Source organism: Nyctibius grandis, chromosome 24 (assembly GCF_013368605.1).
Source record: "Nyctibius grandis isolate bNycGra1 chromosome 24, bNycGra1.pri, whole genome shotgun sequence".
NCBI classification, from domain to species: domain Eukaryota; kingdom Metazoa; phylum Chordata; class Aves; order Nyctibiiformes; family Nyctibiidae; genus Nyctibius; species Nyctibius grandis.
The window spans coordinates 1396465-1424418 of record NC_090681.1 but is presented as its reverse complement, the minus strand read 5'-3'; the positions used below and the strand labels follow the sequence as shown (position 1 = coordinate 1424418).

The 27954-nt window shown below is 67.2% G+C and overlaps 1 protein-coding gene across 2 annotated transcripts; it reads right to left on the bottom strand.

Moving 5' to 3' along the window:
* Positions 1–46: 46 nt before the first annotated feature.
* Positions 47–26989, bottom strand: DLGAP3 (DLG associated protein 3). Of its 2 annotated transcripts, none has more exons than XM_068417855.1 (12): positions 26903–26989; positions 11095–11178; positions 7330–8410; positions 6144–6349; positions 5633–5747; positions 5297–5531; positions 4467–4807; positions 4265–4350; positions 3212–3636; positions 2887–2978; positions 2577–2720; positions 47–2083 (listed from the first exon to the last, which is right to left on the bottom strand). In XM_068417855.1, exons 3-12 carry the CDS (start codon positions 8350–8352, stop codon positions 1865–1867), a joined length of 2886 nt encoding a protein of 961 aa, XP_068273956.1. In that variant the 5' UTR covers positions 8353–8410; positions 11095–11178; positions 26903–26989; the 3' UTR covers positions 47–1864. The 2 variants fall into 2 exon arrangements, with proteins under 2 accessions (XP_068273956.1, XP_068273957.1); XM_068417856.1 differs by having other exon boundaries at positions 5633–5699.
* Between the last annotated feature and the right edge of the window lie 965 nt (positions 26990–27954).

Below are 27954 nucleotides of genomic sequence, written 5' to 3'. Positions count from 1 at the left end.
CCCCCCCCCCTCCCACCCCACGGACACGAAGGGGCAGCAGACGGGGAAAAGGCGAGCCCGGTGCCGGCCGTGTCCCCGCAGGGAGGTGGCCACTGGCCCAGAGTAACCAAAGTCGTCTTTATTAATTGCAGCGGTTCGTTACAATAAAAAGGGAGCCATGTGTCACGGTCACTGCGCGGCCGGGGTGGGGGCCGGGGGCCCTTCCCAGGCACATCCCTAAATCCGGGGTGTGGGGGGGAGCGGGGTGGGGAAGGGTTGTGGGTGGCTGAGCGGGCGCTGCCGTCCCGGAGGTGTTTAGCACCGACAGACCCCCCGGAGCGAGGGACCCCCAGCAAGGCGTCCCCCTGCTCAGCCCCGGCCCCCTCTGCTACACGGGGGGCACGAGCTGGGCTCCCCCAGCTGCCTCCGATCCCGCCGCCCTGCCCGAGGGCCCCGGGCAAGGTTTGGCCGCGGATTTCAGAGCTGCCCGGGACGCACTGGCCCTGCCTGGAGGTGGCTGGTGATGCTGCGTGGGGCTGCTGGCGTGGTGGGGTGGGGACAGGGATGGGGTTCTCCCCGCCTTCTGCCACCAAAAGGGACACTGCGGGATGACAGGATGCATGGAGAAGGACCGGGGAGGAGGCAGATGCAGCCTCCTGCCCCACCACACTGCTCTGCCCTGGAGGGGACCTTTGGGGACCCCCCAGCCTGCCCCCGGGTCTGTGCGCAGCGATGGGGGAGCAGCAGCATCCCGGGGTGTCCCCTGGCCCCGCAGGGCACTGGGTGCACAACAGCCCCATCCTGGGGTGTTCCACCCCCGTGGGGCACCGGGAGCTCAGGAGAAGGGGTGACCCCCCGGGGGGTTCTCTAGCAGCCCTGCACTCCAGGGGCGGCTGCCGGCCATGTCCACTCTCCTGTCCCACCTGCTGGCACCGAGCCCAGCCCGGGGCAGAGCCGCGTGGTCCCCGGCCCCACGGGTGCAAACGGGCTGCGGGCAGGTCTCCCCACCACCACCACCTCACTGGCACACCGGGGAAGCGGATCCCACCCTGGACCATCGCCCGCGGCCAGCGCCACGCTGCAGAGATGCTCCCAGACTCCAGGCTGGCAGGAGGGACGGACGGATGGACAGAGGGACAGCCGTGGGGAAGGAGGGCTGAGCGGGAAGGGGAGAAGCGCGTTGCGATGCTCCGTGCGAGGGAAGCGGGGCGGCTCGCCGTGACCGGGGACTTCTGCTGCTCTGGTCCGTCCCACCAGCCAGAGCACAGCGCGGGGTCACGCGGAGGTTCTGGTTTATTCCTCAGGTTATATTTATATACGTATATAGGGGAAGGAGCCCCGGCACCCCCATGGCACCCAAGCCAGGCAGTGGCAGCATGGGGGAGCCCCTTGTCCCTGCTGCGTCCCGAAGCCTCGGCCAGGGAGCGGGGCTGGGGGGGTCTGGGGGCCCGTCCCCACTGTGCTGGGGGATTGCACTGAGTACAGAGAGGTGGGGGGCCTGCCTGCAGCCCCCCTCCAGCCCGGCAGGGCTGGGGGCTGAGGGTCACCTCTCTTTCAGCTGGGACGTGGGCTGGGGGCGGGTGCAGAAGGGCTGGGGAGTGGGAAGGGGACAGAGAGCTGGGACATGGCCCCAGGGAGGGGAGAGGGAGGGAGGGAGAGCCCCAGACCCCGGGAGAGGCTGGCAGGGGCATGCGGGCAGGGGGGCAACGGGATGGGGCAGAACCGGGCTTGTGTTCGCCCGCCGTCAGATCCACGAAAAGGTCTAAGATAGAAAAGAGAGAAGCTGTGAGCGGGGCCAAGAGCTGCCCCAGGGTGTCCCCGTGGCCCCCATCACAGTGAGCTACGGCCGCGCCGTCCAGTCCGGGTAGAAAAGCGGAGGCTGCGGTCACAGCCGGGTCTGCGCCTCGGGGATGTAGATCTCGATGCTGTCCGCGCTCTCGGTGGCCGAGCTCTGGCGGAAGGAGGCAGCTCGCTTGGCTGCCAGGAGCCGCTTGCGGGCCTCCTGCCGCTGCCGGTCCACCGAGTCCAGGGAGCGCTCCTTCACCGGGTGCACCTTGGAGCGCGGCGGCTTCTTTGGTATCGGGGGAGGCACCTTCTTCTCCTCCTGCACAGACAACGGGGGCTTCAGGGCAGGCACGGGGACCTCTGGAGAACGGGTGTCCCGGCGAGCTTGGCACAGCCAGCAGGCATGCGGGACACGTGCACCTCCATGCACGGCGCTGCGCGGGTGGCAAAGGCAAAGCCACGGCGAGATGGGCCCGTGCCCCTCCTGCACCGCAGAGCTGCACGGTCCTTTGTCCGTCTGCACGGGCGTGAAGGCGCCCATGACACGCTGTCCCCACAGCATGCTGTCCCCACAACACACTGTCCCCACGGCACGCTGCCCTGCCTGTGCCAAGACCCTGCCCAGCCTTCTGCAGGCAGCGCTGCCCACGGCAGGGAACAGCCTCTTCTTTAGTCTCATTTTTTAAGCATTTGCTAAAAGCAGTTGCCAGCGACAGCCCATCAGCAGCAGTTTGGGCGCAGATGTGCTTGGGGAGGAGGAAGGAGGGAGAGGTGACAGGGGACAAGTGCCAGCAGCAGGGCCCTGCCCTTACCTTGGGCTCCACGATCTTCCACCCGTTGGCCTTGAGCTGCTGGAGCTCCGTGAACTTCATGCTGACGTCCTCAATGGAGAGCTGCAGGAGGTCCCAGAAGCCGGCCAGGTCTTGGAAGGTGGGCACAGGGAACGCGTTGGGATCCTGTGGGGACAGAGGGACACGGTGTCATCCATGTCCCCCCACGGGTACAAGGCCGTCCCACCCCTCGCTGCTGGGGGCCAGCTCTCCCCCATGGCGTTACAAAGTCCCTTTTCCACTGGCTAAGGGTAGGAGACCCCCCGCCTGCCACGGCTGACCCCGCACTCACCATGTTCTGCTGGCAGAGGCGATAAAACTGCTGCACCTTCTGGGACATGAGGAGCTGGGCGCTGCCCACGGCGCTCCGGATCTTCTCCAGGACTGGTGGGGGCAGAGCAGGCAGTCAGTGCTCCCACATCCCATGTGGCGTCTCCCCCCTCCTCCAGACCCCACCAGTCCCAGAGGGTTTCCCAGTGTTTCTTGCCCCCACCCAACCTCTTTAGCCTTGGCAGGGCAGATGCTCCAAGGTGGCAGCACTGCAGGACCGTGGCTGTGCCCCTCAGCCCCACGGGAGCCCCAGTTCCTCCCAACCCCACAAATCCCCCCCCACTCACTCTCCTCCGGCAGGTCATAGTCCTCCGCCTCCCTCTCCATCTGCTGGCACCAGCCCTCCATCTTCTCCACCTCTGCCTGCAGCAGCTTGATGAACCATTCCCCGTCGCGGTGGCAGGGGGAGGCACGGCCGGAGTCGGGGAGGCTGCGGGAACCCCTCTCCATCCAGGCCTCCCGCCGGGGCACCTCCACCGTGTCGTACTGCAGCTGGTAGTCCTCCCTGTACGCCCACTGCCCCTGCGTGTGCACCGTCTTGTACACGGCGTACTGCCGGCCGGACTCGGGCTCCGAGGAGTGCCGCTGGAAGGGGCGCCCGAACTGCAGGGCTTTGTCCTCGGTGGCCACGGCCAGCCCGGCGAAGCCCTCCAGCTCCAGGTCCGCCTGCACGCCCGCCGTCACGCTGTTGGAGCGCTTGAAGCGTGCTCGCCTGGGGAGAGCGAGAGCGCGCGTGGGGACCCCCGCAGCCAGCGAGGACAGCCCCGCTGCCCCCCCACCGGGCACCATCGCAGGCAGGGGATGATGCTGGGGACACTGGTCTGGATCCTGGAGCATTCGGGGCCACGGGGACAGCGCTGAGCATCCGCAACCCGCCGGTCCCTCATTCCCACTACTCTTAGCCCGTTTCCATGGCTACCGGCGCTGGACCGAGGATGGAGAGCATGCACCAGGGCTGCGTGGGCTCGTTGCCGGAGCTCCCCGCCGCGGGCCGTGCAGGCCCCAGCACACGGCGCTCCCACCTCACCCAAAACGTCATGTTTAGCTGCAGAAAAGCCCAAAGGTTTCATCTGCCCTGGGCTGGGTTCACACACCCCGGGGCTGAGCCCCTTCCCCGCACAGTCCGAGTGCAGCAGCGAGGTGCAAGGGCAAAGGGAAGGCCAGATCCTGCCCCAGGTGGCGGCATCCAGCCTGGGATGGGGATGGTGCTGAGCTCTGGGGGCCTCAGCCAGAGGAGAGAGGGAAAAAATGCTGTGGGGCAGCTCAGGGAGCCCCAGGGTGACCCAATCCCCCAGCGCAATGAACATGGCAGGTCTCAGCCCAGCCCAGCCGTGTGGTACCTTTTGTCCTCCTCCACCTGCACCCCGATGGAGTGGAACTCCCTCTGGCTCCGGCTCTCCGTATCCGAGTCAGAGATGGCCTCGACCTGCCGAGGGGCAGAGGGAGAGCGCTGGAGGGTGGCCCCGAGCTCCGGCACGACGGCTCAGCGTCACGCATGCCACTCGGGTGGGCTCAGAGCCCCCAGGGAGGAGTGAAGCCCACCTGGACGCCGATGGAGGGCCGCCACTTGCGCTGCCGAGCCAAGCTGCGCAGCTCCTCCCGGCCGGGAATGGCCTTGATGATGAGCGTGGAGGGCTTGGGAGCAGCGCGGGGCTGGACCGGGGGCAGGTCGAGGGCCACGGCCGTCACCTTGGAGCTCTCCAGGCTCTCGGCCGAGTTGCAGCGGGCGGCGGCGTCTTTGGACCAGGCGGGGCTGCGGGAGACCTCGCCGGGCAGGTAGCTCTCATGGGCGGACTCGGTGCTGCTCTGCGCCGTGATGGAGATGAGGGGTTTGGCTTTGGTTCCTGGAGGGATGGGAGGTGGAGCTTTTCTGTAACTGAAGGCTGTTGTGGGAGAGGCGCAGGATGAAAAGGCGCGTGAAAACACAGACACTTGCTCATTTCCCACCGCGAACGGGGCCCCAGGGGAACGGGGGTTTGGACTTTGGCGCCTGAGATCCAGGCTGGAGCTCAGAGGGGCCGTTTGGCCAGTTCATCCCCATAGAGGGACTGGAAACCACCCCAGGACCCATGCTGGCCACGCTGCTGCGGCACCCGGCGAGGGGCAGAGATGGGGAAGCAAAGCAGGGGGAAAGAAGTGGAGGGAAGGAGGGAATGGCAGACGGGTGCTGGGGGCACAGAGCAGCCCCCTGCCCGGGGCTGAGCCGTGAGCAGGATGCTCGTGCCCTGAGCGGGATGCTCACCCCTGTGCCGGGGGCTGCACGGGGCTGGGGGCAGGGGCAGCAGCAGCCCTTGGTGGGGGCCTGGGCAAGCAGGTGGGGAGATGTGGTAGCCCCTCACGCGGCCGAGCCCCCCCCAATCCCCGGGACTCACAGGTGCTGGGCTTCAGGATGCTGCTGGTGATGGGCGGCCCGGCGGGGGCTGCCATGGAGAAGAGCGAGAGGCAGTCGTCGTCCTGGGAGCAGCCGGCCTGGATGGCCCGCAGGTAGCTGTGGCTCCGCATGCGGAAGCAGCCGGGCAGGTCCAGCGCCTCCACCGCCTGCGACTCCACCTCGCCGAAAACCGACTCGCAGACGGCCTCGAACTGGTGGTTGAGCTCGTCGTTGATCTGGGGAGAGCAGCGGGTGAGGCTGGGGGTGGTGAGATGCTCCGAGGGGCACCCAGCACTCCTCCTGCCCCAACCTGCCCCCCCGTGCCGCAGGGCCCTACCTGGCCGGTGGTGAAGGAGCGCCCGTAGCCCTGTCCCCGTGGGAGCATTCGCGGCGGCGTGCAGCAGCTGGGACAGTTACAGATATATGAATCAGAATAGTGCCTACTTGCAAACCTAATGAGAGACAGTGGGAACAGAAGGGGGGATCGCACCAAGAGCAACACAGCCGAGCAGAGCGTTCGGAAACGCAGCCGCACCGATGCTCCCGCCGGCCCCCGCTGCCGGCCCTGCTCCCACCTGCCCCAAAGCGCTGTCCGGGGGGTATGGACCTGTCCCCCAGCGGTGTGGGGCTGCTGGAGGGGTCCCCAGCAGGGCTGGGGACGAGGAGCCAGCCTGTCACCCACCAGGACTGGGGCACATCCTTTTGAACGTGCCCCTTCTCCCTCACCCAGCGCAGCCGCATCCCCCCCAGCACCCACCAAGAGCAGCTACAGCTCCCGGGGAGCCCCAGCCCACGGCCCCGCTGCCGCCCGCGCTGCTGAGACGGGGCCAGGAGGTGACAGCCCTTACTTGGTCCTGGCCTGGTCGGCGCTGGAGGAGCGGCGGTAGCTGTCTCGCCGCATGGCCGCCCTGGGCGACACTTTGGCGCTGGCGTCCGAATCAGCGCTGTCCTCGTCGCCCATGGCCTTGATGTAGCTGCCGCTGCGCATCCGCCGGCAGGGGATCTCCCCGTCCTTGCCCGCCGCTGGGTACCCGCTCCACTCGTCCTGCGGCACCTGGGGCAGGAGGCAAGCGTGGGAGGAGGTGGCGGCCGGGCTCCCGTGGCGGGGATCGGAGCCGAGCCCCGTGCCTGCCATGTGGCACACGCCAGCCTGAGCCTGGCACACGTGCTCAGCCCAAACCCATGTGCCACCATGGCTCCCCTCACCTCCCCATGGCACCCCAGGGCTGCGGGGACAGACCCTGGGGGCTGCGACCCCCCTAGAAAGCCCCTAAAGGCAGGAGAGCTGACGCCTCCTGACAGCCACCGCTCCCCGTGCCCCGCGCAGGGGCACCGCAGCCGCTCCCACCTCGCAGCCCCCCCAGCAGGCGCGGCTGGGCCAAATCCCACCCATGCCCGCGCGGCCGCCCGGCTGACGTGGTGGCTGCCGGTCCCACCGCGCGCCGCTGACGCCGCACCACGGGGTCCTTACCGGGCTGCGGTGGCGGGACGGCGTCCCCCTGCCCAACGGGGAGGGCAGCGGGGCCGTCACCCTGCCCCAATGCCCCCGCTGCTGGCGGAGAGGGGCCCCAGCCGCCCCCCGCCCCTGGCCAGCGTGGCATTGTCGCTCCCTGTCTCCTTCCCCCGGGAAAGGGAGAGAAGAGTTAATTAGATTTTAATTGGAAGAGGGGTGACCTAGAAGGGAGCCTGGTGACGAGGCAGGCAGTGGCACCCGGCCAGGCGCAAGCAGGATAAAAGCCATGAGGAGGGAGCGGGCGCAGGGCTGCTGGCAGCCCCGAGCCGACAGAGCCGCTCTGACCCCAAAGCCAGCGGGCGCAGGGCAGGGGGCGGCAGACGGGGCTTCGCGCTGCCGGTGAGGACAGCGAGAGAGACCCCGGGGGACGGGCTGCAGGTGTTGGGGACAGAAAGCGGAGCTGGAGCATCTCTGCATCACCCCGCGCTGCCGGGATGGAGGGTCCCAGCCCCGGCTCGCCCCACGGCATCTCCAGCCGCAGTTCCCGGGGTGGCAGCCCCCCGCCCTGCCCAGCCCCTCACCTGCAGGTACTGGTACGCTCGGTCTTTGGCCTTTGCCTCCTGAAGCATCAAGGTCTTCTCGGTGCCGCCGGTGCTGGGGTAGGCTTCCCGGGCCTGGCTGACGGTCATGGTGTGCCAGGCGCTCCTCTTGAGCGTCTGGCCATCCAGAGACATGGACATGCTCGCACAGGCCAGGCATTTTCCTTCCCCGCCGCCCTTTAGACTCTTCAAGGTCAAGTCTCTGAAGGCACTTTCGGGAGCGTCCACGCAGTACTGGGTGCCCTGGTCGGCGGCGTGCCGGCCAGACACCATGTAGCTGCTGTCGCTGTCCAGGTTGTCGTCGGAGCTCCACCAGCCCATCACCTTGGACCGGTGCCGGGAGTCCACCTTGCGGTCCTTGCTCTTGCTGCGCTTGCCGTGGCGGGACTGGTGGTGGTGATGGTGGTGGTGGTGGTGATGGTGGTGGTGGTAGCCGTCCCCGCGGCCGTCCATCTTGGCACCGTTATAGTCCCGCTTGGCCGGCGCCTCCAGGGAGTGGGACTTGGCGAAGAGCTTCTGGACGGAGTGGACGAGGTGGCGGATGCGGCTGGGGCTCTCGCTGCGGGGCTCGGCGCCGCCGGCCCGCGGGTACTGCAGCGTGTGGAAGCCGTCGTGGTGCAGCGGCAGCTGCTTCTCGAACTGGTCCAGCAGCGTGGGGGGCAGGCGGTTGATCTTGCTGGCAGGGTGGGCGGTCGCCATGCATTCGTCGCAGGAGTCGTAGGGCTGCTGCACGTGGTGCATCCTCGGAAAGGTGCTGCTGGCGCTGGCGGAGGGCGGCTCACTCAGGGGCCCGCCTGGGCACTCGCCGGCCACACCAGGACTCCGCGCCGGGCAGTAGGGATGCTCCAGGGAAGAGGGCTCGCTGGGGCTGAGGAGGTACGGCGGGCGGCCCTCGGGGCCGTGCTGGACGTAGTCGGCGGGATGCTCGCAGTCCTCTGGGATGCAGCGGCAGCGGTGGCCGGAGGATGGCTGTGCCTGGCTACGCTCCCCATGGTAGCCCTTCATGGTGTCAGCACCCGCCCCATAGCCCCGGCATCCTGCAGGGTCGTCCCTGCGGGCTCACCTGCAGGGACAGGCACAGCGTCACGCTCCCCTCTGCGCCCCGCCGCCGGCAAAACACTGGGGCTGTCCCGTGGGAACTGACCGAGGGGGCTGGGAAGCTCCCAGGGCAGGATCTGGCCTCAGCTGAGCCCCTGCGAAGCTGGGCTGGGGTGCCAGAAACCTGGCTCCCTACAGGGTGAGGTTGGCACAGTGCCGGGGCCAAGCACCCGGGGTCACCCCGGTGCCGCCGCTCGGAGCGGGAAGGCGCAGGCGCTGCTGGCAGCGATGCAGACGGCGAGGGAGGACACGCTGCCGTCACCAGCAACGTGTTTTCTGCTCCGACACCAAATATTATGAAGTGTTTCTCCATTAGGAAAACCGTTCTGGCTGAGTTTTTCAGCCGTCGCGATTCACAGAGCCGCTAACGAGCTGCTGCGGGACAGGGAGGTACCGCGCTCTGATGGCTCCATCCAGCCCGCCCTGGCTGCACCCACCCGCAGATGGATACCCACAACCAGCCGCCCCCACGGCCCCACTGCCCCCCACGCATGGAGAGCCGGGGAGCGGAGGGGGCTGTGCTGGGCACTGGGCGTCCCCACGCAGGCGCAGGGGGATGGACGGCGTCGAGCCGGGCTGAGCCCCGCGCCGGCTGCCGGGACGCCGGAGCAGCTGGGCTGCGTGCGCCTGTGGAGGTTTGTCTTCCTCAGATGCTCTGCTTTTGGTATGACTGTAAATGAGGAAATTACTTATTCTCCAGTGTAGCTCTGCTTAATTAACAGGCATCATTAATGCGCTTGTTATCATATTTGGGCAGGGTGCTGTGCGCAGCCCGTCTCTGAGAGCAGCTGCAGGGAAAGGTGACCATGGGACGGTCCCCACGGGACACGGGGACCGTCGGACACGTGCGGATTGGGAGGAGGAATGAGGGACCCCGGGAGGGCCGGGGATGTGCAGGGATGATGAGTGAGCTCCCCGAGGAGCCCCGGGAGGGGAGAGGGGCTGGGGGCTCCCAAGGGGCGCGGGGGCGGGCGGCGACGGCGGTGTTGGCAGCGAGCAGCAGACGGTGCCGTGGCAGCGCCCAGGGAACGCGTCTGCCCTAACGAGCCTCTGCTGCCATCTTCCTTTGTGGCTTCAAGGCTGGGTGGCTCCGTCCTGCGCCTCTCCCCCCCGCCCACAAAATCACGCTCCTGCTCTAACGAGGCTCCCTAATTGCTGCATCTTACCCGAAGGATGCTGCAGCCTGGTACAAAAAGAAATGCCTCTCCCGAGAGAGCTGCTACGAGGAGCGGGCACAGCAGTGTGGGAGGGGGCTGCCTCCCCTGCCCTGGCATCAAGCTGGCTATCGGCAGCAGGATGGACGGACGGATGGACAGACAAGCTCCCAGCCCCGGCTCTGCCTCCGCGGACTGAGCTATCATCTCCCACTCAGGGAGGGAAGCTCCCAGCTGATCCAAATATTGCTGCTGCGGTGGGAAGAAGGAGTCAAAATAGCTGAGCAGCCCGTCACCACGAGCCCGGCAGGCTTTTGTGCTCAGCAAGTGGAGGAATTAAACAAAGCCGGGCCCCACCGCCGCACCGGCGAGGCGGCACCGCAGCTCTCCCGCAGCCGCAGGCGGTGCTGGAGCAGGGGCAATGGCAGGGGATGGGGACACGCCACGGTGAAGGATGCTACGTCCCAGCAAGAACCAGCTCACCAAAGCCACCCAAGTGCCTGCACCCTGGCCAGGGACCAGCCAGTCCCCCTGCAGGCACCCTGGGGATGGGGAAGGGGTCGGGAGCAATCCTGTGGGTCTCAGCACCAGCAGCATGGCTCGGGGTCCCCGTCCCATGTCCCCACGTCCCCACAGGGATGGCCACATGCAGAGGGCAGGAGAAGCCACCGAGCCCCCTCCTCTCCCCTGCCCAGCGCAGCTCACGGGCAGACGGCCGTGTGAGAGCCAGAGCTGCGTCCCACTGAGCGCCGCTCACCCCGCGGGAAGGAGGGGATTTGTGCCACCAAACCGCAGACACAAAACGGGGGGGAAAAACCCAGCCCGGGTGAATTTGGTGCCATTTAACACCAGGGTAATTACCACCAGTGGGAACCTACCGCCCACACAATTATGTGCTAGGATAAACTGGAAGAGTGTAATTACCATTACAAATAACTCACTTCTTGCCTTTATGGCATCCAAAGCCTGGAGAAACTCCCACCGACGATTCCCCCACCACCACCTTCCCTCTGACGTCTGCTCCCACCGAGTGTCCCCCTGCCACGAGGGTCAGCGCAGGGAGGAGAGGGGCCCATGGCCCCCCAGCGCTGCAGGACATGCCAAAATTCAGCCCCCTCGCTTAATTTCCCCCAGGGGCTCTTGGCAGAGGTGGTTCTGCTTCCCAGCAGCCGCCTGGCGAGATCTCTGCCAAGGCCCACAGCTATGGGGACCCAGGGCAGCCCCAGCAGGATCCTGAACCCCCCGGAGACCCCATGGCACCCAGGGTCCCCCCAGCTTTCCTCCAGCTCCAGGACCACTGGCAGGGAGGTGACGGGACAGCAAAACCCCACCGCAACGTCTGGGTCCCACAAACTGCCCCGGTGCAGAGCAGAGCGAGTTTTCCAAGATTTCCAGGTCAAACCTCAAGAGCTGGGGTAGACAGCCCTGCACCTGGGGGGTCCTGGCCCCTCGCCCTCCCCAAGCAGCCCCCGCGTGCTGGGACGCCGGCACTTACCGCCCCGTGCTCAGGGGGATGCTGTCCTCATGGCCCCGGCCGGCGGCGGCTCCTCGGTGCAGTGTCTCCCGGGGGCAGCAGGCTCTGGGGGGGGCAACACGAGAGGGATGGAGCCCAGGGAGGAAGAGCAAGGGTGTTCCTCCCCAAAACCAGCCTGACCCCACTCCCTGTGTATTTTTTTAGCCGCCCAGCCTTCCCTCCTGCCCCAAGGCTGCCCCGCAGGCTCCGCACGGCCGCGGACACGTGTTTCGCCCAGCTTAGCCCCAAAACCATCCCCAGCCCCATCCTCTTATGCAATTCCCTGCCAGCGGGCACCAGAGCCGGCCCAGTGGCCGCCTCGCCATCGACTTTGATTTGCTCTGGACCCGGCCATATGCTCCACAAAGCCCCCTCCCGCCAGCCCGGCTCTCCGGCGCGAGCAAAGGGATCCTTTCCCAGCCGCGGGCCCGGCAGCGGCGCGAGCTCGGCCCGTTCTGCTTTGCAAATTAGCACGAGGTTTTGGCAGCGCGGGTCCTGCTGGGGATCTTTATGGCTGGGGATGAAAGCAGGAGAGAACAAACACGCAGCGTGAGCACCCGGCGCCGCACACGAGCTGGAGCCTGCGAAAAAAAACCCATAAAGTGTCCTTCCCACTTAGGAGCTGAGCAAATTTGATCTACGGTCGTTGGAAGAAAATAAATATGGAATACTGCCAGGTTGTTTCCACCGCGCTTTTAATCTATTTACCTTTTCCCAACTCATTGTGAGCGAGAAGGGTTGTAGAAAGCAAACATTTTATTTTATTACTAATTGCTCTGTTATTTTATTAGGCTGTATTAGTAAAATTTACTCAGCCTGGGAAAAAAAAAAAGAGGGGCTTAGTAAGAGATCGCCTAATTTAGTACATAATTCTGCACCGAGTCATTATTTTCTTAGAAGTTGAATTAGCTGAAAGCAGCTCAGCGATGGGTCATTAGCTGTGCGGGGCAGGGAAGAGAGTGTCGTTAGGGAGAGGGTCGTCATCCCAGTAGGTAACGGCTGGGAAGGGGAAGGGGAAGAAGGGGAAGCAGAGTGAGCAGGACGCAAAGATCACAGCCAACATCCCCAGTGCGATCAGGAAATCAAAGCCAATCACTGTTAACAAAAGACACGTGAGCGGGCAGCAGGCGGGCGCTGCCCAGAGAGGGTTACGAGGGGCAGAACCAACCGGCCGCCGCGGTACATAAGGGATGAGGCGAGATTTTTTAAAAGTCATGAAGGACAAATACCAGCTCAAGAACTGCAAATGTGAGCAGAGCGAGAAGTGTTTACCGAGGCCGCCGAGAGCGGCCGGCAGCATCACACTGCCCAGCACAGCCAGCTGGCACCCCGATGGAGCTGGGCTGGGGGACCCTGGCACCCCGATGGAGCCGGGCTGGGGGGGCCCTGGCACCCTGATGGAGCCGGGCTGGGGGGGCCCTGGCACCCTGATGCCGGGGGGCATCTCCCCTGGCTCAGCCCTGCCCTGCCACATCCCTCCTCGCCGAGCGCAGGCACTTCCCAGGCACCAAACCCGCGGTGCCCAGGGCTCGAGCCCAGCGCTGCCGCCCCGCTCCACGCGCGGGGAGGCCGAGGACAGCCCGTTCGACGGGAGGGGCAGGTTATTAAGCACATGATTAATTTTGGCACCAGCCCCGGCTCCCTGACAGCTCCTTCTCCAGGGCTGGGGAGAGCGAGCGCGAGAGGTGCTGCCTCTGCTGATGCAGCGGTTGGTGGGATGAAAAATCCTGCAATGCAGCACTGCTTCTTAATGAGCCATTTGTCTTTGAGTCTTCTTGACTCATTACCATGCCGGGAGAGGGATGGGAGTTGCCCCAAGTCCCCATCTGAGCAATTACTCCTGGAGCAGAGCGAGGAAATACGGCCACGACGCGCCCCAGCTGCCAGGGATCCCGGCACAGCCGCCAGCACCGGGACTCCCCGCCGCAGCGCAGGTGCCTCCGGCCGCTGTCGCCGTGGGGGCAGCGGGACCCCCAGCCCCGCACAGCACACGCAGCCCAGCACTGCCTGCCCAGACGCCCCGGTCCCCAGAGCCGATTTCCCCAGGGCAAGAGCCACGCTCCTGTGCCGGGGCTGCCGGGGCAAAGCGCGCGGAGAAGGGAGCCTGGCGCTCCATCCTGGCAAAGCCCAAGTGCGGATCTTGGCGGAGGAGCCACTTCTTCAAAAGCTCTGTACGAGCCGGGAGCGGCCAGGGCCGGCAGCCAGCGCCCGCAAAGGAGTTGGCTGAGAAGAGGTGGCACAGGGAAGGGGCCGTGCCAGCATCCCCCGAGCGGGCGCGGGCAGAGGCAGGGCTGGCAGGGGTGAGCTGCCCCGAGGCACAGGCACCTCCGGCCCCCTCGGCCCCGCAGCGATGCTCACCCTGCCCACGGGACACGGCACACAGGGACCCAACTGCCAGCGGTGGGACCCCACGCCCAGAGCTGCAGGAGCACAGCCGACTGAATTGGGAGACCACCCTGGTGGGACCCCCAGGCCAGGCAGGGCCGCGGGGACCCCAGCCCACGCCAGCTGGTGTGGGGTTCATGGACGCTGCGCCGCACGGATGAGCACCCATCCCTGGTGATGGCCACGGACAGCTTCCCTCCCACGGATGCACTCGACATCTGCCCGCGCTGCCAAGGACCAGAGTGCCCCGGTGCCCCTCCAGCCTTGGTGGGAAGGGGGGACGTGCAGGTGACCCTGGGGAGCCCAGTGGGATGGAGAGTCAACAGGAGACCAATGCACCTGATATTCACCTGCAGCAAAGGGACGGGACGAGCAGGGACATCTCCCCGCGCTGGCTCGCTCTGGGGGTTCTGCCCACGTCCCCACCGGGCACCTTGCCCCAGTGCCCACCGGAGCCCCAGGCGGGCAGTGGGCTCTGGGCATCCCCTGGGAGTTAGACCTGCCCCCACTGGAGGACCTTTTCCAGGCACCTGGGGGCCATTGCAGCCCCCCCCAGCGCTGCCAGCTGTGCCAGGGTGCCCGCTGTCAGCAGTACCAATGACCCCCGTGTCATCGTGCCCCCCCGCTTCGCCCTCCCACACGCTCGCAGCCCGCTCCCTTGGCAGGGCAGCCCGTGCTGACGGGGCTTAAGAAGCCACTTATCTCCCGGCCACGCGGTGTGATGTCTTAAGCCGGGATCACTCCAAAGCTGCTTTGGCCAGCTCGGGGCAGCATGGCGTTAGCGCCAAGGGTGGCAGCAGTGACAACCTCTGGCTGTCCCCTGTTTATCCCCACCAAGCCCCTGGGCACGCTGGCCCTTCCATCCCCGGCTCCCACCGGCGCTTGGCTGTGCCAGGGCTCCCACCTGCCACTGGCATTTCTCCGCGCCCCGCTTTCCCTGGCACCCTCAAATAACGCCCATCCCAACCGGTTCCCTTTGCAACACCGTCCCATCCCACGGCCCTTCCCACAGCGGGGCCGCAGGGATGCTCTGGGGCACAGCGCCCCATTCCCAGGCTGCACCCCACCCCCGGGGCACCCTGGGGCCAGGGCTGGGACAGGCACATGGACCCCGGGGCACGGCGCAGCCCAGCTCGCCAGGGAGGACCCAACCTGCCGCTTTAATGGATGGGCTTAATTCGCAAAGCTGATGAAAACCTAAATATTTAAATACATAATTCTGCACAATGCTCTTAGCGCGGGGGCAGAGCAAGGGGGGGTACACAGCTGGCATGCCAGGGGCACGGCGGGGATGGGGGCCACTCTGGCGGGACCATGTTGGTCACCCAGACGCTGGCATCCCCATCACACACAGCGTGGGGACAGTGCGTGCCCTGACCCCGCAGCGGGCAGCGTAGGCAGGGCGGGTGCCATGGGGTGCTCTGGGCACCGGGGTGCCACGCTGCCACCAGCCTCCGAAGCATCCCATGGGGAGACACGGGGAAAGAGGAGCACGGTGGGAGCCGGGGAGCTGTGAAGGGTGGCGGGACGGGCCCCCGTGGAGATTACACCACCGATAGTCCTGCTACAAGAGCTTGGAGATAAAAGAGATTTACGGGATTTTCCAGCAATACAAATTGAATATTTAATTTTAGCTGCAGGGGAGAAGTGGGGGCTTGGCCCCATGGGCATGCAGAGGTGTGCGGGCAGTGGGCGCAGGGGCCGCGCTGCCTCCCGGGGAGGCATTTCCAGCTCTCGGGGGAAAACCAACGCCGGGGCTGTCACCAGAGATCGGGGGGGCTGGGCAGCCCTGCGCCGGTGGGGCCAGACACCCCCTGCCCCAACCTGCCCCTAATCCCACCAGCCGCTCGCCAGCTGCCAACTGTGCAGCACAGACTCGGCTGCCACGTGGGAGCTCCCACGGGATCGTCCCCGGATGAACCACGTGCGTGTCCCCAACACCAGGGATGCTCCGGGGGGGCTCAGGAGGGGCCCAGGCCCCCTCACGCTGCCCATGGGCCAGCCCGGAGCCAGCGCTTGTCTGCTGCCTGCTTCGCCGCGCTCCCATCCTGCCCCGACGGGGATGTCCCCAACAAGGCTGTCCCTGGACGAGGATGTCCCCAACGAGGCTGTCCCCGTACGAGGCCACAGCCAGGGCACGGACTGTGCCAGGGAACAGGGCTAGACGCAGCGGGAAAGGATGACAGAGCTGAGCACCCTCCGGGACGGGGTGGAGAAAACCCAGAGGGGCCCCGGCCACCCCCTGCAAGGCCAGAGCAGGGACAGAGGCCAGGCAGCACGAGCTCCCCACCAGCCATGGGGACAGGGCTGCGGCTGGCCCCAAGCCCCAGCACGGGGTCCCCATGGTGCCACTGAGCCGGGTGCCCATCCTGCCTCTCCGCACCATGGCCGGGCGTGCAGCGCCGGAGCGGGTGCCGCCGCGGGGCGGGCTGGGGGAGGACGGCGGAAGATGAACGAGGGAGTCAGGAGGCTAATGGCATTGTCTGGAAAGTAGGTCGTGTGCTGAGCAAAAAGATATTTATATCAAAGCTCGTTCCCCAGCAGAAGCTCCCGAGCCAGGCGCAGGCAGCACCATGAGCCCATGGCCGCAGCCCCAGCGCCCCACAGGACCCCCCTGCGCAGCCCCACACCCAGCTCTGCCATCCTGGGTACCCGCACCCCGCTGGCCCCAGGGCTGCCCCGCTCGTGGGGTGGCAATGCCCGAGGTAAAGTTATCCCCATGGAGTGGGAGCCGCAGCAGCTCTCCGCCTTCTGCTGACCTGGCTGCAGGCGCCGGGTGTCGAACGGCATCGGGTTATTTTTGTTTTAATGTAACCTTTGCCAAGGTGTAATATTGCCGTGGATGGACGGGCACAGCCAGCCTGCACCAGGACGGTCACGGCGGGTCCTGCCCAGCCCGGTCCCGTGCCACCTGCAGCACCGTGGCCCCTCTTCCCACGCCCAGCCCTGGCGCCAGCCCCTGCCACGCTCCTCGCAGCCTGCATCACCCCTGTCCCGAGCTTCAGCCAGGCCTCAGCCTTGTTGCAAACCTCAGCCCCCTCCTTTCCTGCCGGGGGGACCCATGCTCCAGGTCCCCTCCCTCACACCTCCAACCTGCCCCGAAAAGCCACGAAATCATCCCAGTGAGCCCAGATGCAGCTGGCGTCTGCCAAGAGGTTTTGCCCCCGCCGGCCCTGCTGCCCCCATGGCTGCGGACACGACCCAGCCAGCAGCCGCCCGGCCCCGCTCTCCCGTCCCCATCCCTGTCCCACACCCAGCAGCCCTGGATCCAGCCCGGGAGCGGGTTCATTTCCCATAATAGCTGTGTCGGCTGAATTTACAGCCTCGCTCCGAGTTATTAATAATAATGGCCTCACTCTTAAGTAGGGCTTTTCATCTGCCTCAGAGCCCTTTCCGGAGGACGTCTGTGGCTTTATCACCGTTTTATTCTCATTTCAGTGGGCAGGAGAGTGAGATGGAGAAGGGATGCCCATGCCCACCACCGGGCAGCCAAGCCGGGGTGTGCGGCGTACGGCCCCGTGGGAAACCCAGCCACGAACCCCCCGGGGAGGCCGGAACGCCCCGGCCCCGGGGAGGCACCACCGTGCTCGGGCTCGTGGCGGCCGCGGTGATTTACACCGGCGAGGAGCCCGTGCCCCGCCGCGCAGATAAATCCACTTCAGGCAGCAATAAACCAGCGTCATCGCATCGGTAATCTGCAGCACTCTCACCGCGGTGAAAAATCAAGGGGCAAGGCGCTACCGCCGCCGCTCACGCCGATAAATCCCAGCCCTGCGTCAGCAGGAGCGTGGGGAGTTCTCCGGGGTGGAAATCCCCCAGCCTGGCAGGAGCAGTGGGTGCCAGCGGGCACCCGTGGGAGATGCCAGCAAGGGAGACCCAGGCACAGAGCAGCACACAGGACTCACAGCAGCCACAGGGGACCGGGGCCATCCCCAAACCGCCCCTCGCGTGTCCCCCCCTCAATGCCCACCCATCCCGGGCAGCACCGACGTGTGTCCCCCCGCCATGCCCACCCATCCCGGGCAGCACCGACGTGTGTCCCCCCGCCATGCCCACCCATCCCGGGCAGCACCGACGCCTCCCCACCGCGCGCCGCAGCAGGGCTCTATCAGCAGAGATATTTCCCTGTAAAAGCGCTTTGATCTGAAGTTATTTTTTGTTTACTAGCAACAAGGTATTGTAAATACATCTTTGCTGATAATTATAGAGTCTGGGCGCACACCTTAATCTCCATAAAATATCAGATGCTACAATTTGCCTGATTTAATGAGATTGGAGGCTGATAAGCCGCTGAGGTAAGCTGTAAACTTGGGAGGGGAGGAGGGAAATGATTCTAAATGTGCTAAAACGCCTTCATCCTCCTCCTGCCACCGCCACGTGCCCAGCCCGGGCACATGTGCCTGGCCCCGCAGCCCCCTGCCCAGCTCCCGGGGTGGGCCCGGGCTGCGCCGCAGCAGCTTCACGCAGGGATGGGCATTTAGGGCAAACGGAGCTTTTTATACAATTTACCTCATTAAAACTCCAAGAGCTGAGAGCAGCACCGAGGCCTCACCGAGCCGCCCGCGGGGCTGTGGCCGAGGGCTCTGCCTCGGCACGCTCTGCGCCCCGTGGTCCCCGTGCCGCGCTGTGCCGGGGAGGGCAGGCAGCGTGGCACCGCGTCCCGGTGCCAGGCTGGGGTGCAGGCAGGTACACGTGCACACGGGCATGCTCCCGCGCCAGTGGTGTGCACGGCTGCGGGCCCCCGGAGGTGTGAGGGGTCCCGAGGGGGTGCGGGGGCACGGCTGCGCTGCCAGGGAGGTGCACACGCTGGCACCCTGCGCTGTGCAGGGGTACATGCGTGTTCATGCGTGTGCAGCCCTGCCTGGCACCACCGGCCACGCCAAGGACAAACCAGGGGCTGGGGGGTCCGTGTCAGAGGGGACAGGGAGGGGACCTGGCCCGCAGGGAACTGCACAGCCAACACCACCCGCCCGCGTGTGCACGGCCGTGGCCTTGCCATGTCCCTCCCCGGGACACGGGGGTCTGCGCAGCCCCAGGTGTCCGGGGCGAGGGTCCCCCCCCCCCCCGCAGCGATGGGGGGCCCCGCCTGGGAAGCAGGAGGCTTCTCCCGGTAACGAGCACCACCGTTTCCACAGCAACCTTAAAGGCCTACAGCTGCCGCCTCGCTAACGAACCTGCGCTGGTGGCGTTCCCGGGGGACGCCAAGCCCTGTTCCCCTGCCCATCACCCCGGCCTCAGGCCATGGCAACCTCTCCCCCCACCCACCAGCCCCAACCAGTCTCCCCCAGCTGGCACCTGGGTTCACCCACAGCCCCCCACCCGCTCCCTGCACCAAGACCCCCCAGTGACACAGACCCCCTGTGCCAAGCATGACGGGCACCCCAAACCACCCCTGCTCCCACCTGGACGGGTGCGAGGTGCTGGCAGTGACCCACAAACGTCAGGCTGACGGGTTAATTAATTTCCCTCTTCCTCAGGCCGTTATCAGATGGAATAAGACATCACCTGAGACTGTTAATTGGGCTAATTATTCCAGTTTCAGATTTTAAATAATTAGTTACTGTTGTCTCCAGCCTTACTTCCACAATTTTCTAAAAAGGTCAGGTGGTTCCCAGCTCCTGGAACCCGTGAGACGGGGCAGAGAGGCTGTGGTGGGGGCCCAGGTGCACCCACCCACCCCCCGCACCGGCTGGGGACACTGGGGACAGCGAGGTCCCCGCCAGCGCCACGGTGGGAACCAGCCTCGTGCTCGCACTGGAGCTGGCAGGAGAGGGATGACCTCTGCCTCGATGGTGACAGAAGGAAACCAGAGAGAGAAGGGGAGACAGAAGTGGAGGGTGAAGGATGGGGGGCCAGGAGGAGCCCTCCCCAGCCCCCTCCTCCTCCTTCCCTACGCCAGAACGGTGACGGCCAAGCTCCCCGCGCCGGACCGGGCCACCCCAGCCCCTTGCCACCCGGTTGGGACACAGTTCACAGCAACCCCCCCAGCAGCCCCAGAGCCCCCCCGAGTACCTAATTCCTCCTTGTTCGTGGTTCAGCTCCCCATGGGGAAAATCTCAGCTCGGCGTTTGCAGTGGCTGTGATTTCCCCGCGGGGTTTCCCAGCTGTTCGGCACGGAGACAAGCACCATTCACGCAGGACACCGAGCAGGAGGGCAGGCACGCGGGCAGCACCCACCCTGCAAAGGGTCGTGGCAACCAAAACAATACCTGGTGCCCATGTGCTCCCCGCAGGGACCATCCACCACCATCTGGGGCATCGGCAGGGAGGTGGGTGCCTGCCTGGGTGGCACACGCAGGGCAGAGGGACGAGCAGAGCCAGCTCAGCCCCCAGCCTCACCCTCTCAAGGAACACCATGCTTTCTCACAGCCTCATCTGCCGCTATTAATAGCCTTCACTAGCCTCCCCGGGAGCCATTTGCATATTTGATTGCAACTCCAAGGCGGGGCAGGGCCCTTCAATCAGCCGCTCCCGCAGCCTCATTTGCATGGTTTGACATTTTGTGCTGGGAGCTCTGATACCAGCACCATGGTCGGGGACACGGCTCCGGGGGCAGAGGTGTCCCCACCCAGCAGTGCTGCCCCGGGGTGTGCCACATCGGCCGCCCTGTGCCCACCCGGCTGCCCCGAGCAGAGCCAGCAGCACCCCTCCAGCCTGCCCCAAACCCGGCAGGGCGTGATGGAGCCTTGGTGGCCTGTGTCCCCAGGTGGCCCGCTCTGCCCTGCCCTGCTCGCCAGCCCGACTCGTGGCACCTGGTCCCCACCCGACCTGCGCAGCGGGGCCATCACAGCGCCCGGCAGGCAGGGCGTGGGGTGGCGGCACGGCCATGAGCAGCTGCCCGTCCTGACGGCCCGGTCTGGAGCTGCCGCGTGTCAAAGGCCGAGTGGTGGGCTGGGACGTCCCCAGGGGAGTGGGGGCACCCCGAGCCCCAGCGCCCATCGCACCCCCTGGGGGACCGAGGGGCCGGGACACGCTGCCCGTTGTCCCTTCCGGCCACCGGCGTGGGGCGATCAGCACCGCGGACAGCGCCCTCCCGCCCCCGCGGCCACCGCGGCCAGCACCATGGCCAGCACCACGCCGCTGCCGTGGCCACCACCACGGCCACTCTGGCCACCACTGCCGCTATGGCCACCGCTGCCGCTGTGGCCGCCACTGCCCCTGTGGCCACCACTGCCACTATGTGCACCACTGCCCCCGTGGCCACCACTGCCCCCGTGGCCACCACTGCCGCTGTGGCCACCACTGCCGCAGCGCCACCGTGCCGCCCCGTAGCACCTTTGCAGCCAGCCGCCCCAGGGCAGGGACGCGCCAGGCGGCGACAGGAGGAGCCGGGCGGCTCCAGGATGTCCGTGGGCTGTGTCCTGGGACGCCCTCGTTTCCCCCCCGGCTCTTGGCATCACTTGGCAGAGAAAAACAACCCGAGGTGAGGCGTGGGACCGAGCCTGAGGATGGCAGGGATCTGGTGAGGGCTCTGCTACTTCCCTCCTCCTGCCTCAGTTTCCCCTCCAAGAAAACACACCAGAGAATACAGATTCATCTCATGGAAAGGCACGGAGGGACCCGACTGCCACCGTGATTATGCCAAGGAGCAAACCGAAGACAGGCAGGGCTCGAAGCACAGATGTCAGCACCGGCTGTGCCGCTCGCCGGCAACGGGGTCGTCTGGCAGGCAGACAGACCCGGGGCTCCCCGGCTCCATCCATGGCCCAGCACACCGACAGCACAGAGGGGACCCCATCCCTCGCACACACGGAGGCGCAGCCCTGCCCTGCTCCCCACGCTGCTGGGACACGCTCGACCCGGCCACCCTGGGACTCTGCTCCTGGCTCTGCACCGGGGCAGGAAAATCCCTGCAGGACACAACGGGTGGCCAAACAAACACCCACTCCCCGGGGGGCTTGGGCAAGGCCAGTATGTCCCCCCAGCTCTGAGCATGCAGCAAAGCCTCCCACACACAGCCCGCTCCCTCCTTACGCCTGAAACCGGCCAAGGCCCCCCAGCTCGGGGACAGCCAGCGCAGCATGGCCCCATGCAGAGCTGGGCCAGGAGCAACGGGGTCTCACCTCCCTCCTCCTGAGAAAACGCCCACACTGAGACCACCGTGTCCCCAGGGCTGAGTGCACCGTGTCCCCAAGGGTGAGCCCAGCGCAGGCACAGCCCTGGGTGCGACTCACAGCGTGCACAGCCCCAGCGCCCGCAGCCCCCGGCCCCAGCCCGGCGCAGGGCTGCGGGGAAAGGGAGGAGAGACCTCCGGGCTGGGAGCTCCCCGGCCCGGCCGGGCGAGCTCCAAGGCTGCGCCGAGGCTTGTCTGGGCGAGGGCTGGCCGGGAGCCATATGCTGCACACCGAGACGAGGAGGTGGCTGCCAGGGAGAAGGATTCGGCCAGGAAAGGGTTAGGAGCGGCTCTGCGGGGGTGCAGTGCCTGGGGGCTCCCACTCTGCCCGGCCTGGGGGGACTCGGCTCCCCCCCAGCGCATCCTCTGCACCGGCCCCTCCGGGCACAAAGCGGGGCTCCCCTGGGAGAGGGGCTCTGCGAGGCACAGACCCCCCCTGCCCCCAGACCCGCTCCCCTCGCCCCCGCCGCCCCACTCACCCTACTCGCCGCTACTGCCGAGCCATGAAGTTGCCGCTCTGGGCTCGGTAGGAGCCGGGGGACGGGAGCGGCGCGGCGGCCGGGTTCGCTCTTCTCCTGCGAAATCCCCGCGGGCTGCCCATGCCGCGGCCACTGGCCCGGCCGGGGTCACGGCCACCCGCGGCAGCACGGCGGTGGCCACGCTCCCGGTGCCTGGGCCGCCACCGGCACCTTCCAGCCGGCGAGAGGCGGTGGCGGAGCCGGCGCCCCCGCGCGCTCGGGACACACCCACGCGCGTCCCCGGCGCGCTCCGGCCACCCCCGCGCACAGCCCCGCACCCCCGGGAAGGAGCTGCCCACGCCGGCAGCGCCCGCACGCCCACGCACCGCCCCGCTGCACCGCCCCGCTGCATCGCCGTGCGTGCGGACGGACGGACGGGCGGACACGCGGCCCCGACGGACGCCCCGCTGCTCCCGCACCGCCACAGCGCTGGGCACCCCGCACCCCCACTGCTCCCACGCCGCGGCGTCCCCAAGCCCCCCCGCCGCCCACCCACTCACTCTGCACCCCGCAGGTACCTACGCGCAGCCCCCCGCACACCCCCAGCGCCCACCAGCACCCAGCATGGGGCTGAGCCCACTGCCCCCACCCAGAGTGGGCCCGAGGGAGCCCAGAGCAGACGCGTGTCATGACATGAAACGCTGAGACCACCCCTCAGCTCGGCTGACCAACAACGTTGATGACACTGACCCAGGGTGCAACAACCACCACGGGGTCTCGCCCCGACCCGCTGGCTGGGGACACCATCACGGCAGGGACAGCCACATCCAAGACGTGCAGCGTATCCCCAGTAACCACCAGTTCACCATCCCCAAACCAAGGGTCTCCCAGTCCCGCCACAGCCCCTCCCGTTCCCTGGGGAGATGGGGCTGCCCCAGGCTGAGGCCACAGCGCTGGGGATGGGACAGTGGCAGGTCCCCCGCTGGGCACCACGCCAGGATTCGGTACCTTCAGCTTTCGCAGTCCTCTCCCTCCGAAGCGGCACCCCCACACGCCCACGGACAGGCTGTTCTCCTGCTCCGCTCTGCCCACCAAAAACTTCAGCTAATCCCCAGCCCAAACACCTCCTGGCCCTGCCAAGGGAGAGGGCCAGGCAGGCAGCGAGGCTCCTGCCACCGCCTGTCGCCCGAGGCCGCCGGTTTAAGGCCAAACAGACCGTTGGTGAAACACCGAGCGCTGGCAACCACGCTACAAACATCTGCTCTTCCAACGGCATCATGATTCACAGGCTATTAATTGGGGCTTGGCAGCGCTGGGAAGTGTTTGCATCCCCTGGCTTTGCTCAGAGCCACAACTTGCTGCCGACGAGGTCCGGGTGCTGGGGAAGGAGCCAACCCCAGCAGTGCACCGGCCGCAGCGGAGCTGTGCCAGGACGGGCACGTGGGGCACGGTGCCCAGCTCCCGCACCAGCCGCCCGGCCCTGTGGAGCAACGAACAAGCCCCAGGAAAACAGTAGCAGCAGCGCTCTGTGCTTGCCAGGAGCAGCTGGCACCGCCGGCACAGCACCGCCGGCACAGCACCGCCGGCACAGCACCGCCACACCGCGCAGCAGCCCCACCGCCTGCCGGCCACCAGCTTTGGCTCCCACCTGGCCACCCATACCAGGGTCTGTGGGTGCTGGTGATGCTCCTGCAAGTTCCCAGCTCCAACCAGCGCTGTGTTTCTGTAGGGTCTCCCGGCTGCCCCCGCGCGCGGTGCTGAGCTGCTCGCTCCCCGGGGCACCGGCATCGCCTGCCGCCATGGCATCAAGGGGAACCACAGCACCCTGCTCGGGCAGCACCAGACAAAGGCTGTGTGAAGCCTCCTCCAACGACAGCCAAGAGAAATCTGAATTCAGCTGATTAGAAACCATGTCATGGCTCCTTCCCGCTCCAGCATTTGGGGAGGAGTAAACTGGGGGTGGGGGGAATCCAATTAGGATTGAGGGCAGGTTGTAGAGGTGCTGACACAGGAGCTGTGGGAGCACAGCTGGTCGAGGGAGGGGGACACCGGGCGCCCGCAGCACCCCCGGCCCTGTGGAAACGGGGAAAGTACAAATTAATTCTCCTTAATCTGATGGGCACTTGCTCTGCTGCCACGTGCTGCCGCCGCGGCTGGCAGAGAGCAGCCTGGCCTGCCCGCAGCTCAGCTCATGTGCCCATTGTGGCTGTGTCCCCCCTGTCCCCCCACAGCCGACGTCATGGGGCCCTGGGATGCTGGGCAGAGCAGGGGGAGCAGAAGGGGCTCAATCCTGCCCTGTGGTTGGGAGTCAAGCCCAGGGTGCTGCGTTCAGAGTCTGGCCCTCTCCTTCATCCCGGGGTGGCCCCCCCTGTGCTGCCACTCACTGGAGGACCGGGCGTCACGGGGCCATCAAGACGGCCACGATCCCAAGGCCATGGAGCACTTCAGCAGCGTAGGCTTCACCCCCAGCTCTTGGGGACGGCCATGAGCCCCGAGGCCACGTTGAAGGGCACTACGCATGGTCAGCGGCACCGGGCACTGCTCTTGCACATCCCTGTCCCCTTGCGCCCCGTGCCACCTGCACCGTGGGGATGTCCTCCGGCTGTGAGGAAGGCGGGCAGCCACCTCCATCCACCCCATCACCGGGATGTCCCCCAGGACACGTGCAACCGCTCGCCCCTGGCCCCCGGCCCTCCCCGCGAGCCCCCAGCTGCCGGCACGTCTCGCCGGCTATTCTTAGCTCCCCGGCGCCGCGCGCCCGCCAATGGCACCGTATATTACTATTACTGCTGGCTGCCAATGTCTTGAAGCAGGCAGCCAGGACCGTGGTGCGGCTTCCACACCCCTGGTGACCTGTCATTCGGTCCCTGCCGGGCTCTGGTCTTCAACAGGCTATTTCAGGAAATCTAATTTGTTGGGCAGAAGGAGCACGAGCCACACGTTCAGCTCCTGAGCCGGATCCAGGCTCCTCACGTCACCGCTCAGATCCAGATTTTAGCTTCGCCCGTGCTGGCAGCAAGGGCCAAGAGTCACCTTTGGCTCCGGATCCAAATTTCTGCCTGGGTGGGATCCAGGGTTTCGGATCAGCTCGTCGGAGAGACACAAGCATCTGCAAAACCTGGCTCTGGAGCCCCAGCCCCTGCCGCAGCAGCACCCCCTGGGCACGGGACCCCAGCGCGGGGCCGCATCCTGCCCTCGCGTGTGGGCAGACCCCTGGAGACCTACGCACCAGTGCAGCCACCAGCCTCGGGGCTCCTGCACGGGCTCTGCATCCTGCAGGTCCCAGCAAGGCGCTGCCCTCTCCAGCCCACGGCACAAGCCCTGGCACTCAGGAGGGAGGTCTGGGCACCGAGCGCTCGGCACCAACTCACCCAGGCTGGATGGGGACACCACGGTTGTGTCATCCCGCTCCCCGCAGCAGGGATGCCTGGAGCCGGTCCTGGCGCCCAGGCTCGGTGGGGTGAAAGTGCTCAAGGCAGCCCCAAACGACAGCTCCCGCCCGCGCTGCCCTGCGCCGGTGCTCTCGCCGCCCCCGCAGCCAGGAGGGGCCCCTCCAGCTCAGATGCTCCACGGTCACTTTGATGGCTATTTTTTCCCTCTCGGCCCTGCCGGTGCTTGAATGATGCTTTGAAAGGGCTGACGTGCCTCCTTCCAGCCTCCCGAGCGCGGCCGTGCCCATCTCCCAGTGGCCATCCCCCCCCTCCATCCCCCAGCAGACGGGTCCCCGAGGGCTGGGAGCTGCGGACGCGTGCGGGAGGACAGTGGGAGTACGGGGGCAAGGAACCGAGATAGGTGGGAAATGACATCCATTTCCTGAAGGAGAATCTGCGCTACTGGACGGATCCTGCCCCAATTTACACCAGGGGGGCTTCTGCTCCCAGTCCGGACTCCCATGGGGGCAGTCAGCACCCAACAGCCCGGCTCTGTCCTCTCCTGCCTGCTCGGGGCTTCGTGCCTGGCCTGGGGAGCAGGCAGGGACCCGCTGCAGGCAGGTCAGGGAGGCGGCGTGCGGGGCTGGGTGTCACGGGATGGAGACGAGCGGCCCCAGCACCAACTCGCTCCGCAGGTTTGGCCCAGGGTGGAGGTACCAGCCTGGCTCCTCCAACAAAACCCAACCGTCCGGGGGAAGGAAGGCGATGAGAGGAGAGAGACACCGAGAAGCTCTCCTTGCCTGCCAGGCTGGGCTGTGCCATGGATGCACGGTGAGAGTCACAGCTCAGCTCGTGCTCCGTGCCAGCTCCCAGCACCCGCCGGCAGCCCCGGACCCCCATGGGCCTGGCCAGGACATGGCTCCTGCACCCAGTGCCAAGCCCCCCCCGGGGTTTGGCTGGCAAGGGGGGAGACCAGCGGGCTGGGGAGGGGTCCTGGGCCTGCCCAACCCTGGCCCGAGCCCTCCACAGCGGGAGAGTGCCGGGATGGCTGATGTCGCCTTCTGGGGGAGGCTGGAGGGGCTGAGAGCCTCAGCCCCCTCCCCAGCACCTCACGCACCAGGAGACGGGGGGTCCCCGCACCCCTTCTCCCGCACCCGCCGGGGGATCCCGACCAGCCGCGCTGGCTGAGCCGCGCACCGCGGTGCCGGTGAGACGCCCCCAGCCATCTTGCCACCTCCCCCGGCTCCCCCCCCGGCACCCGCTCGGCGGCGATGGATGGGTCCCCGGGCGACACGTCCCGTCCCCCCGGGCCCTGTCCCGCACGGCCCCGGCGCCCCGTCGGGGAGAGCCCCCCCCCGCGCTGGGCACGGCGGAATCCCCCGGGACCGGGGCCCCCGCCCGCCCCGCGATGCCCCGGGCGGCAGCACCGCGGCACCGGCCCCCGCCGCCCCCGCCGCTCTTACCCCGCTCCCGCCGCCTACATCCTCCGGCCGCTGCCCGGCGGCTCCCGGCCCGGCGGGTCCCGACGCGGCTCGGTTGGGCTCGGCTGGTCCCGGCGCGGCCCGGGCCGGCGCCCCGCGCGTGGGAGCGCGGCGGGCGGCAGCATGCGAGTGGCGGCGGCCCCGCAGTGCAGCGCGGGTGGGCGCGGAGCGGTGCGGAGCGGCGCGGAGCGGTGCGGATCGGTGCGGAGCGGAGCGGGGCCGCCGCGGCGGCGCAGCCAAGACACGGCGGTGGATTTTCCCCGGGAGCCAGAGCGGGCGGCGGCGGCGCAAGATGGCTCCGGTGCGGCTCTGCCGCCGCCTCCCGGCACCCCGGGACCCCCGGCCCCGAGCGCGGCGGGGGCGGGGGAGCGGCGGGCCGGGGGCTGCCGCCGGCGGGGCTCACGGTGTGGGCTCTGCCCCGCGGTGCTGGGCTGGCACTGGGGTGGGGGGTACCCACCCGTGGGCATCCCCCTGGGGCACCCCGGGGGCGGCGGGGGCACCCTGGGACCCATCACCCGCCCCTGCCCGTGGCCACGCTGCCGCCCGGTAAGTGTCGGGGTACCGGGACCGCCCCGGGGTACCGGGACAGCCCTGGGACGGGTGCAGCCCCGGGGGCCCAGCCTCCCCCCAGCAGGCCGCCCGCCCGCCGAGCCCCTCGCACTGCGCCGTGTAATTTGCTAATAATAATAATAATAATAATAATAATAATAATAATAATAATAACGGCGCGCGCAGGTTGCAAGCGCAGCGGAGCAATAACCTGGTTAACGCCTCGCTGCGTGCGGCAGCAGGAGCCACGCCGCGGCACGTGCCCAGCCCTGGCGCTGTGCCAGCCCCGAAGCCACCGGCCACGCCGCGTGGGAGCCCCTGCTCGAAGCGTGGGGGGGACAGGGCCCAGGCAAGCACCTGGAGCGGGTTTTTAAGCAACCCCGTCCTGGTGGTCTGTGTCCACGTCCCAGCACCGTGGTCCTTAGCCGGGCCGGCTGTGCCACCAGCAGGGCTGGCCCCCGCGGTCACGCCATCAGTCACCCCGT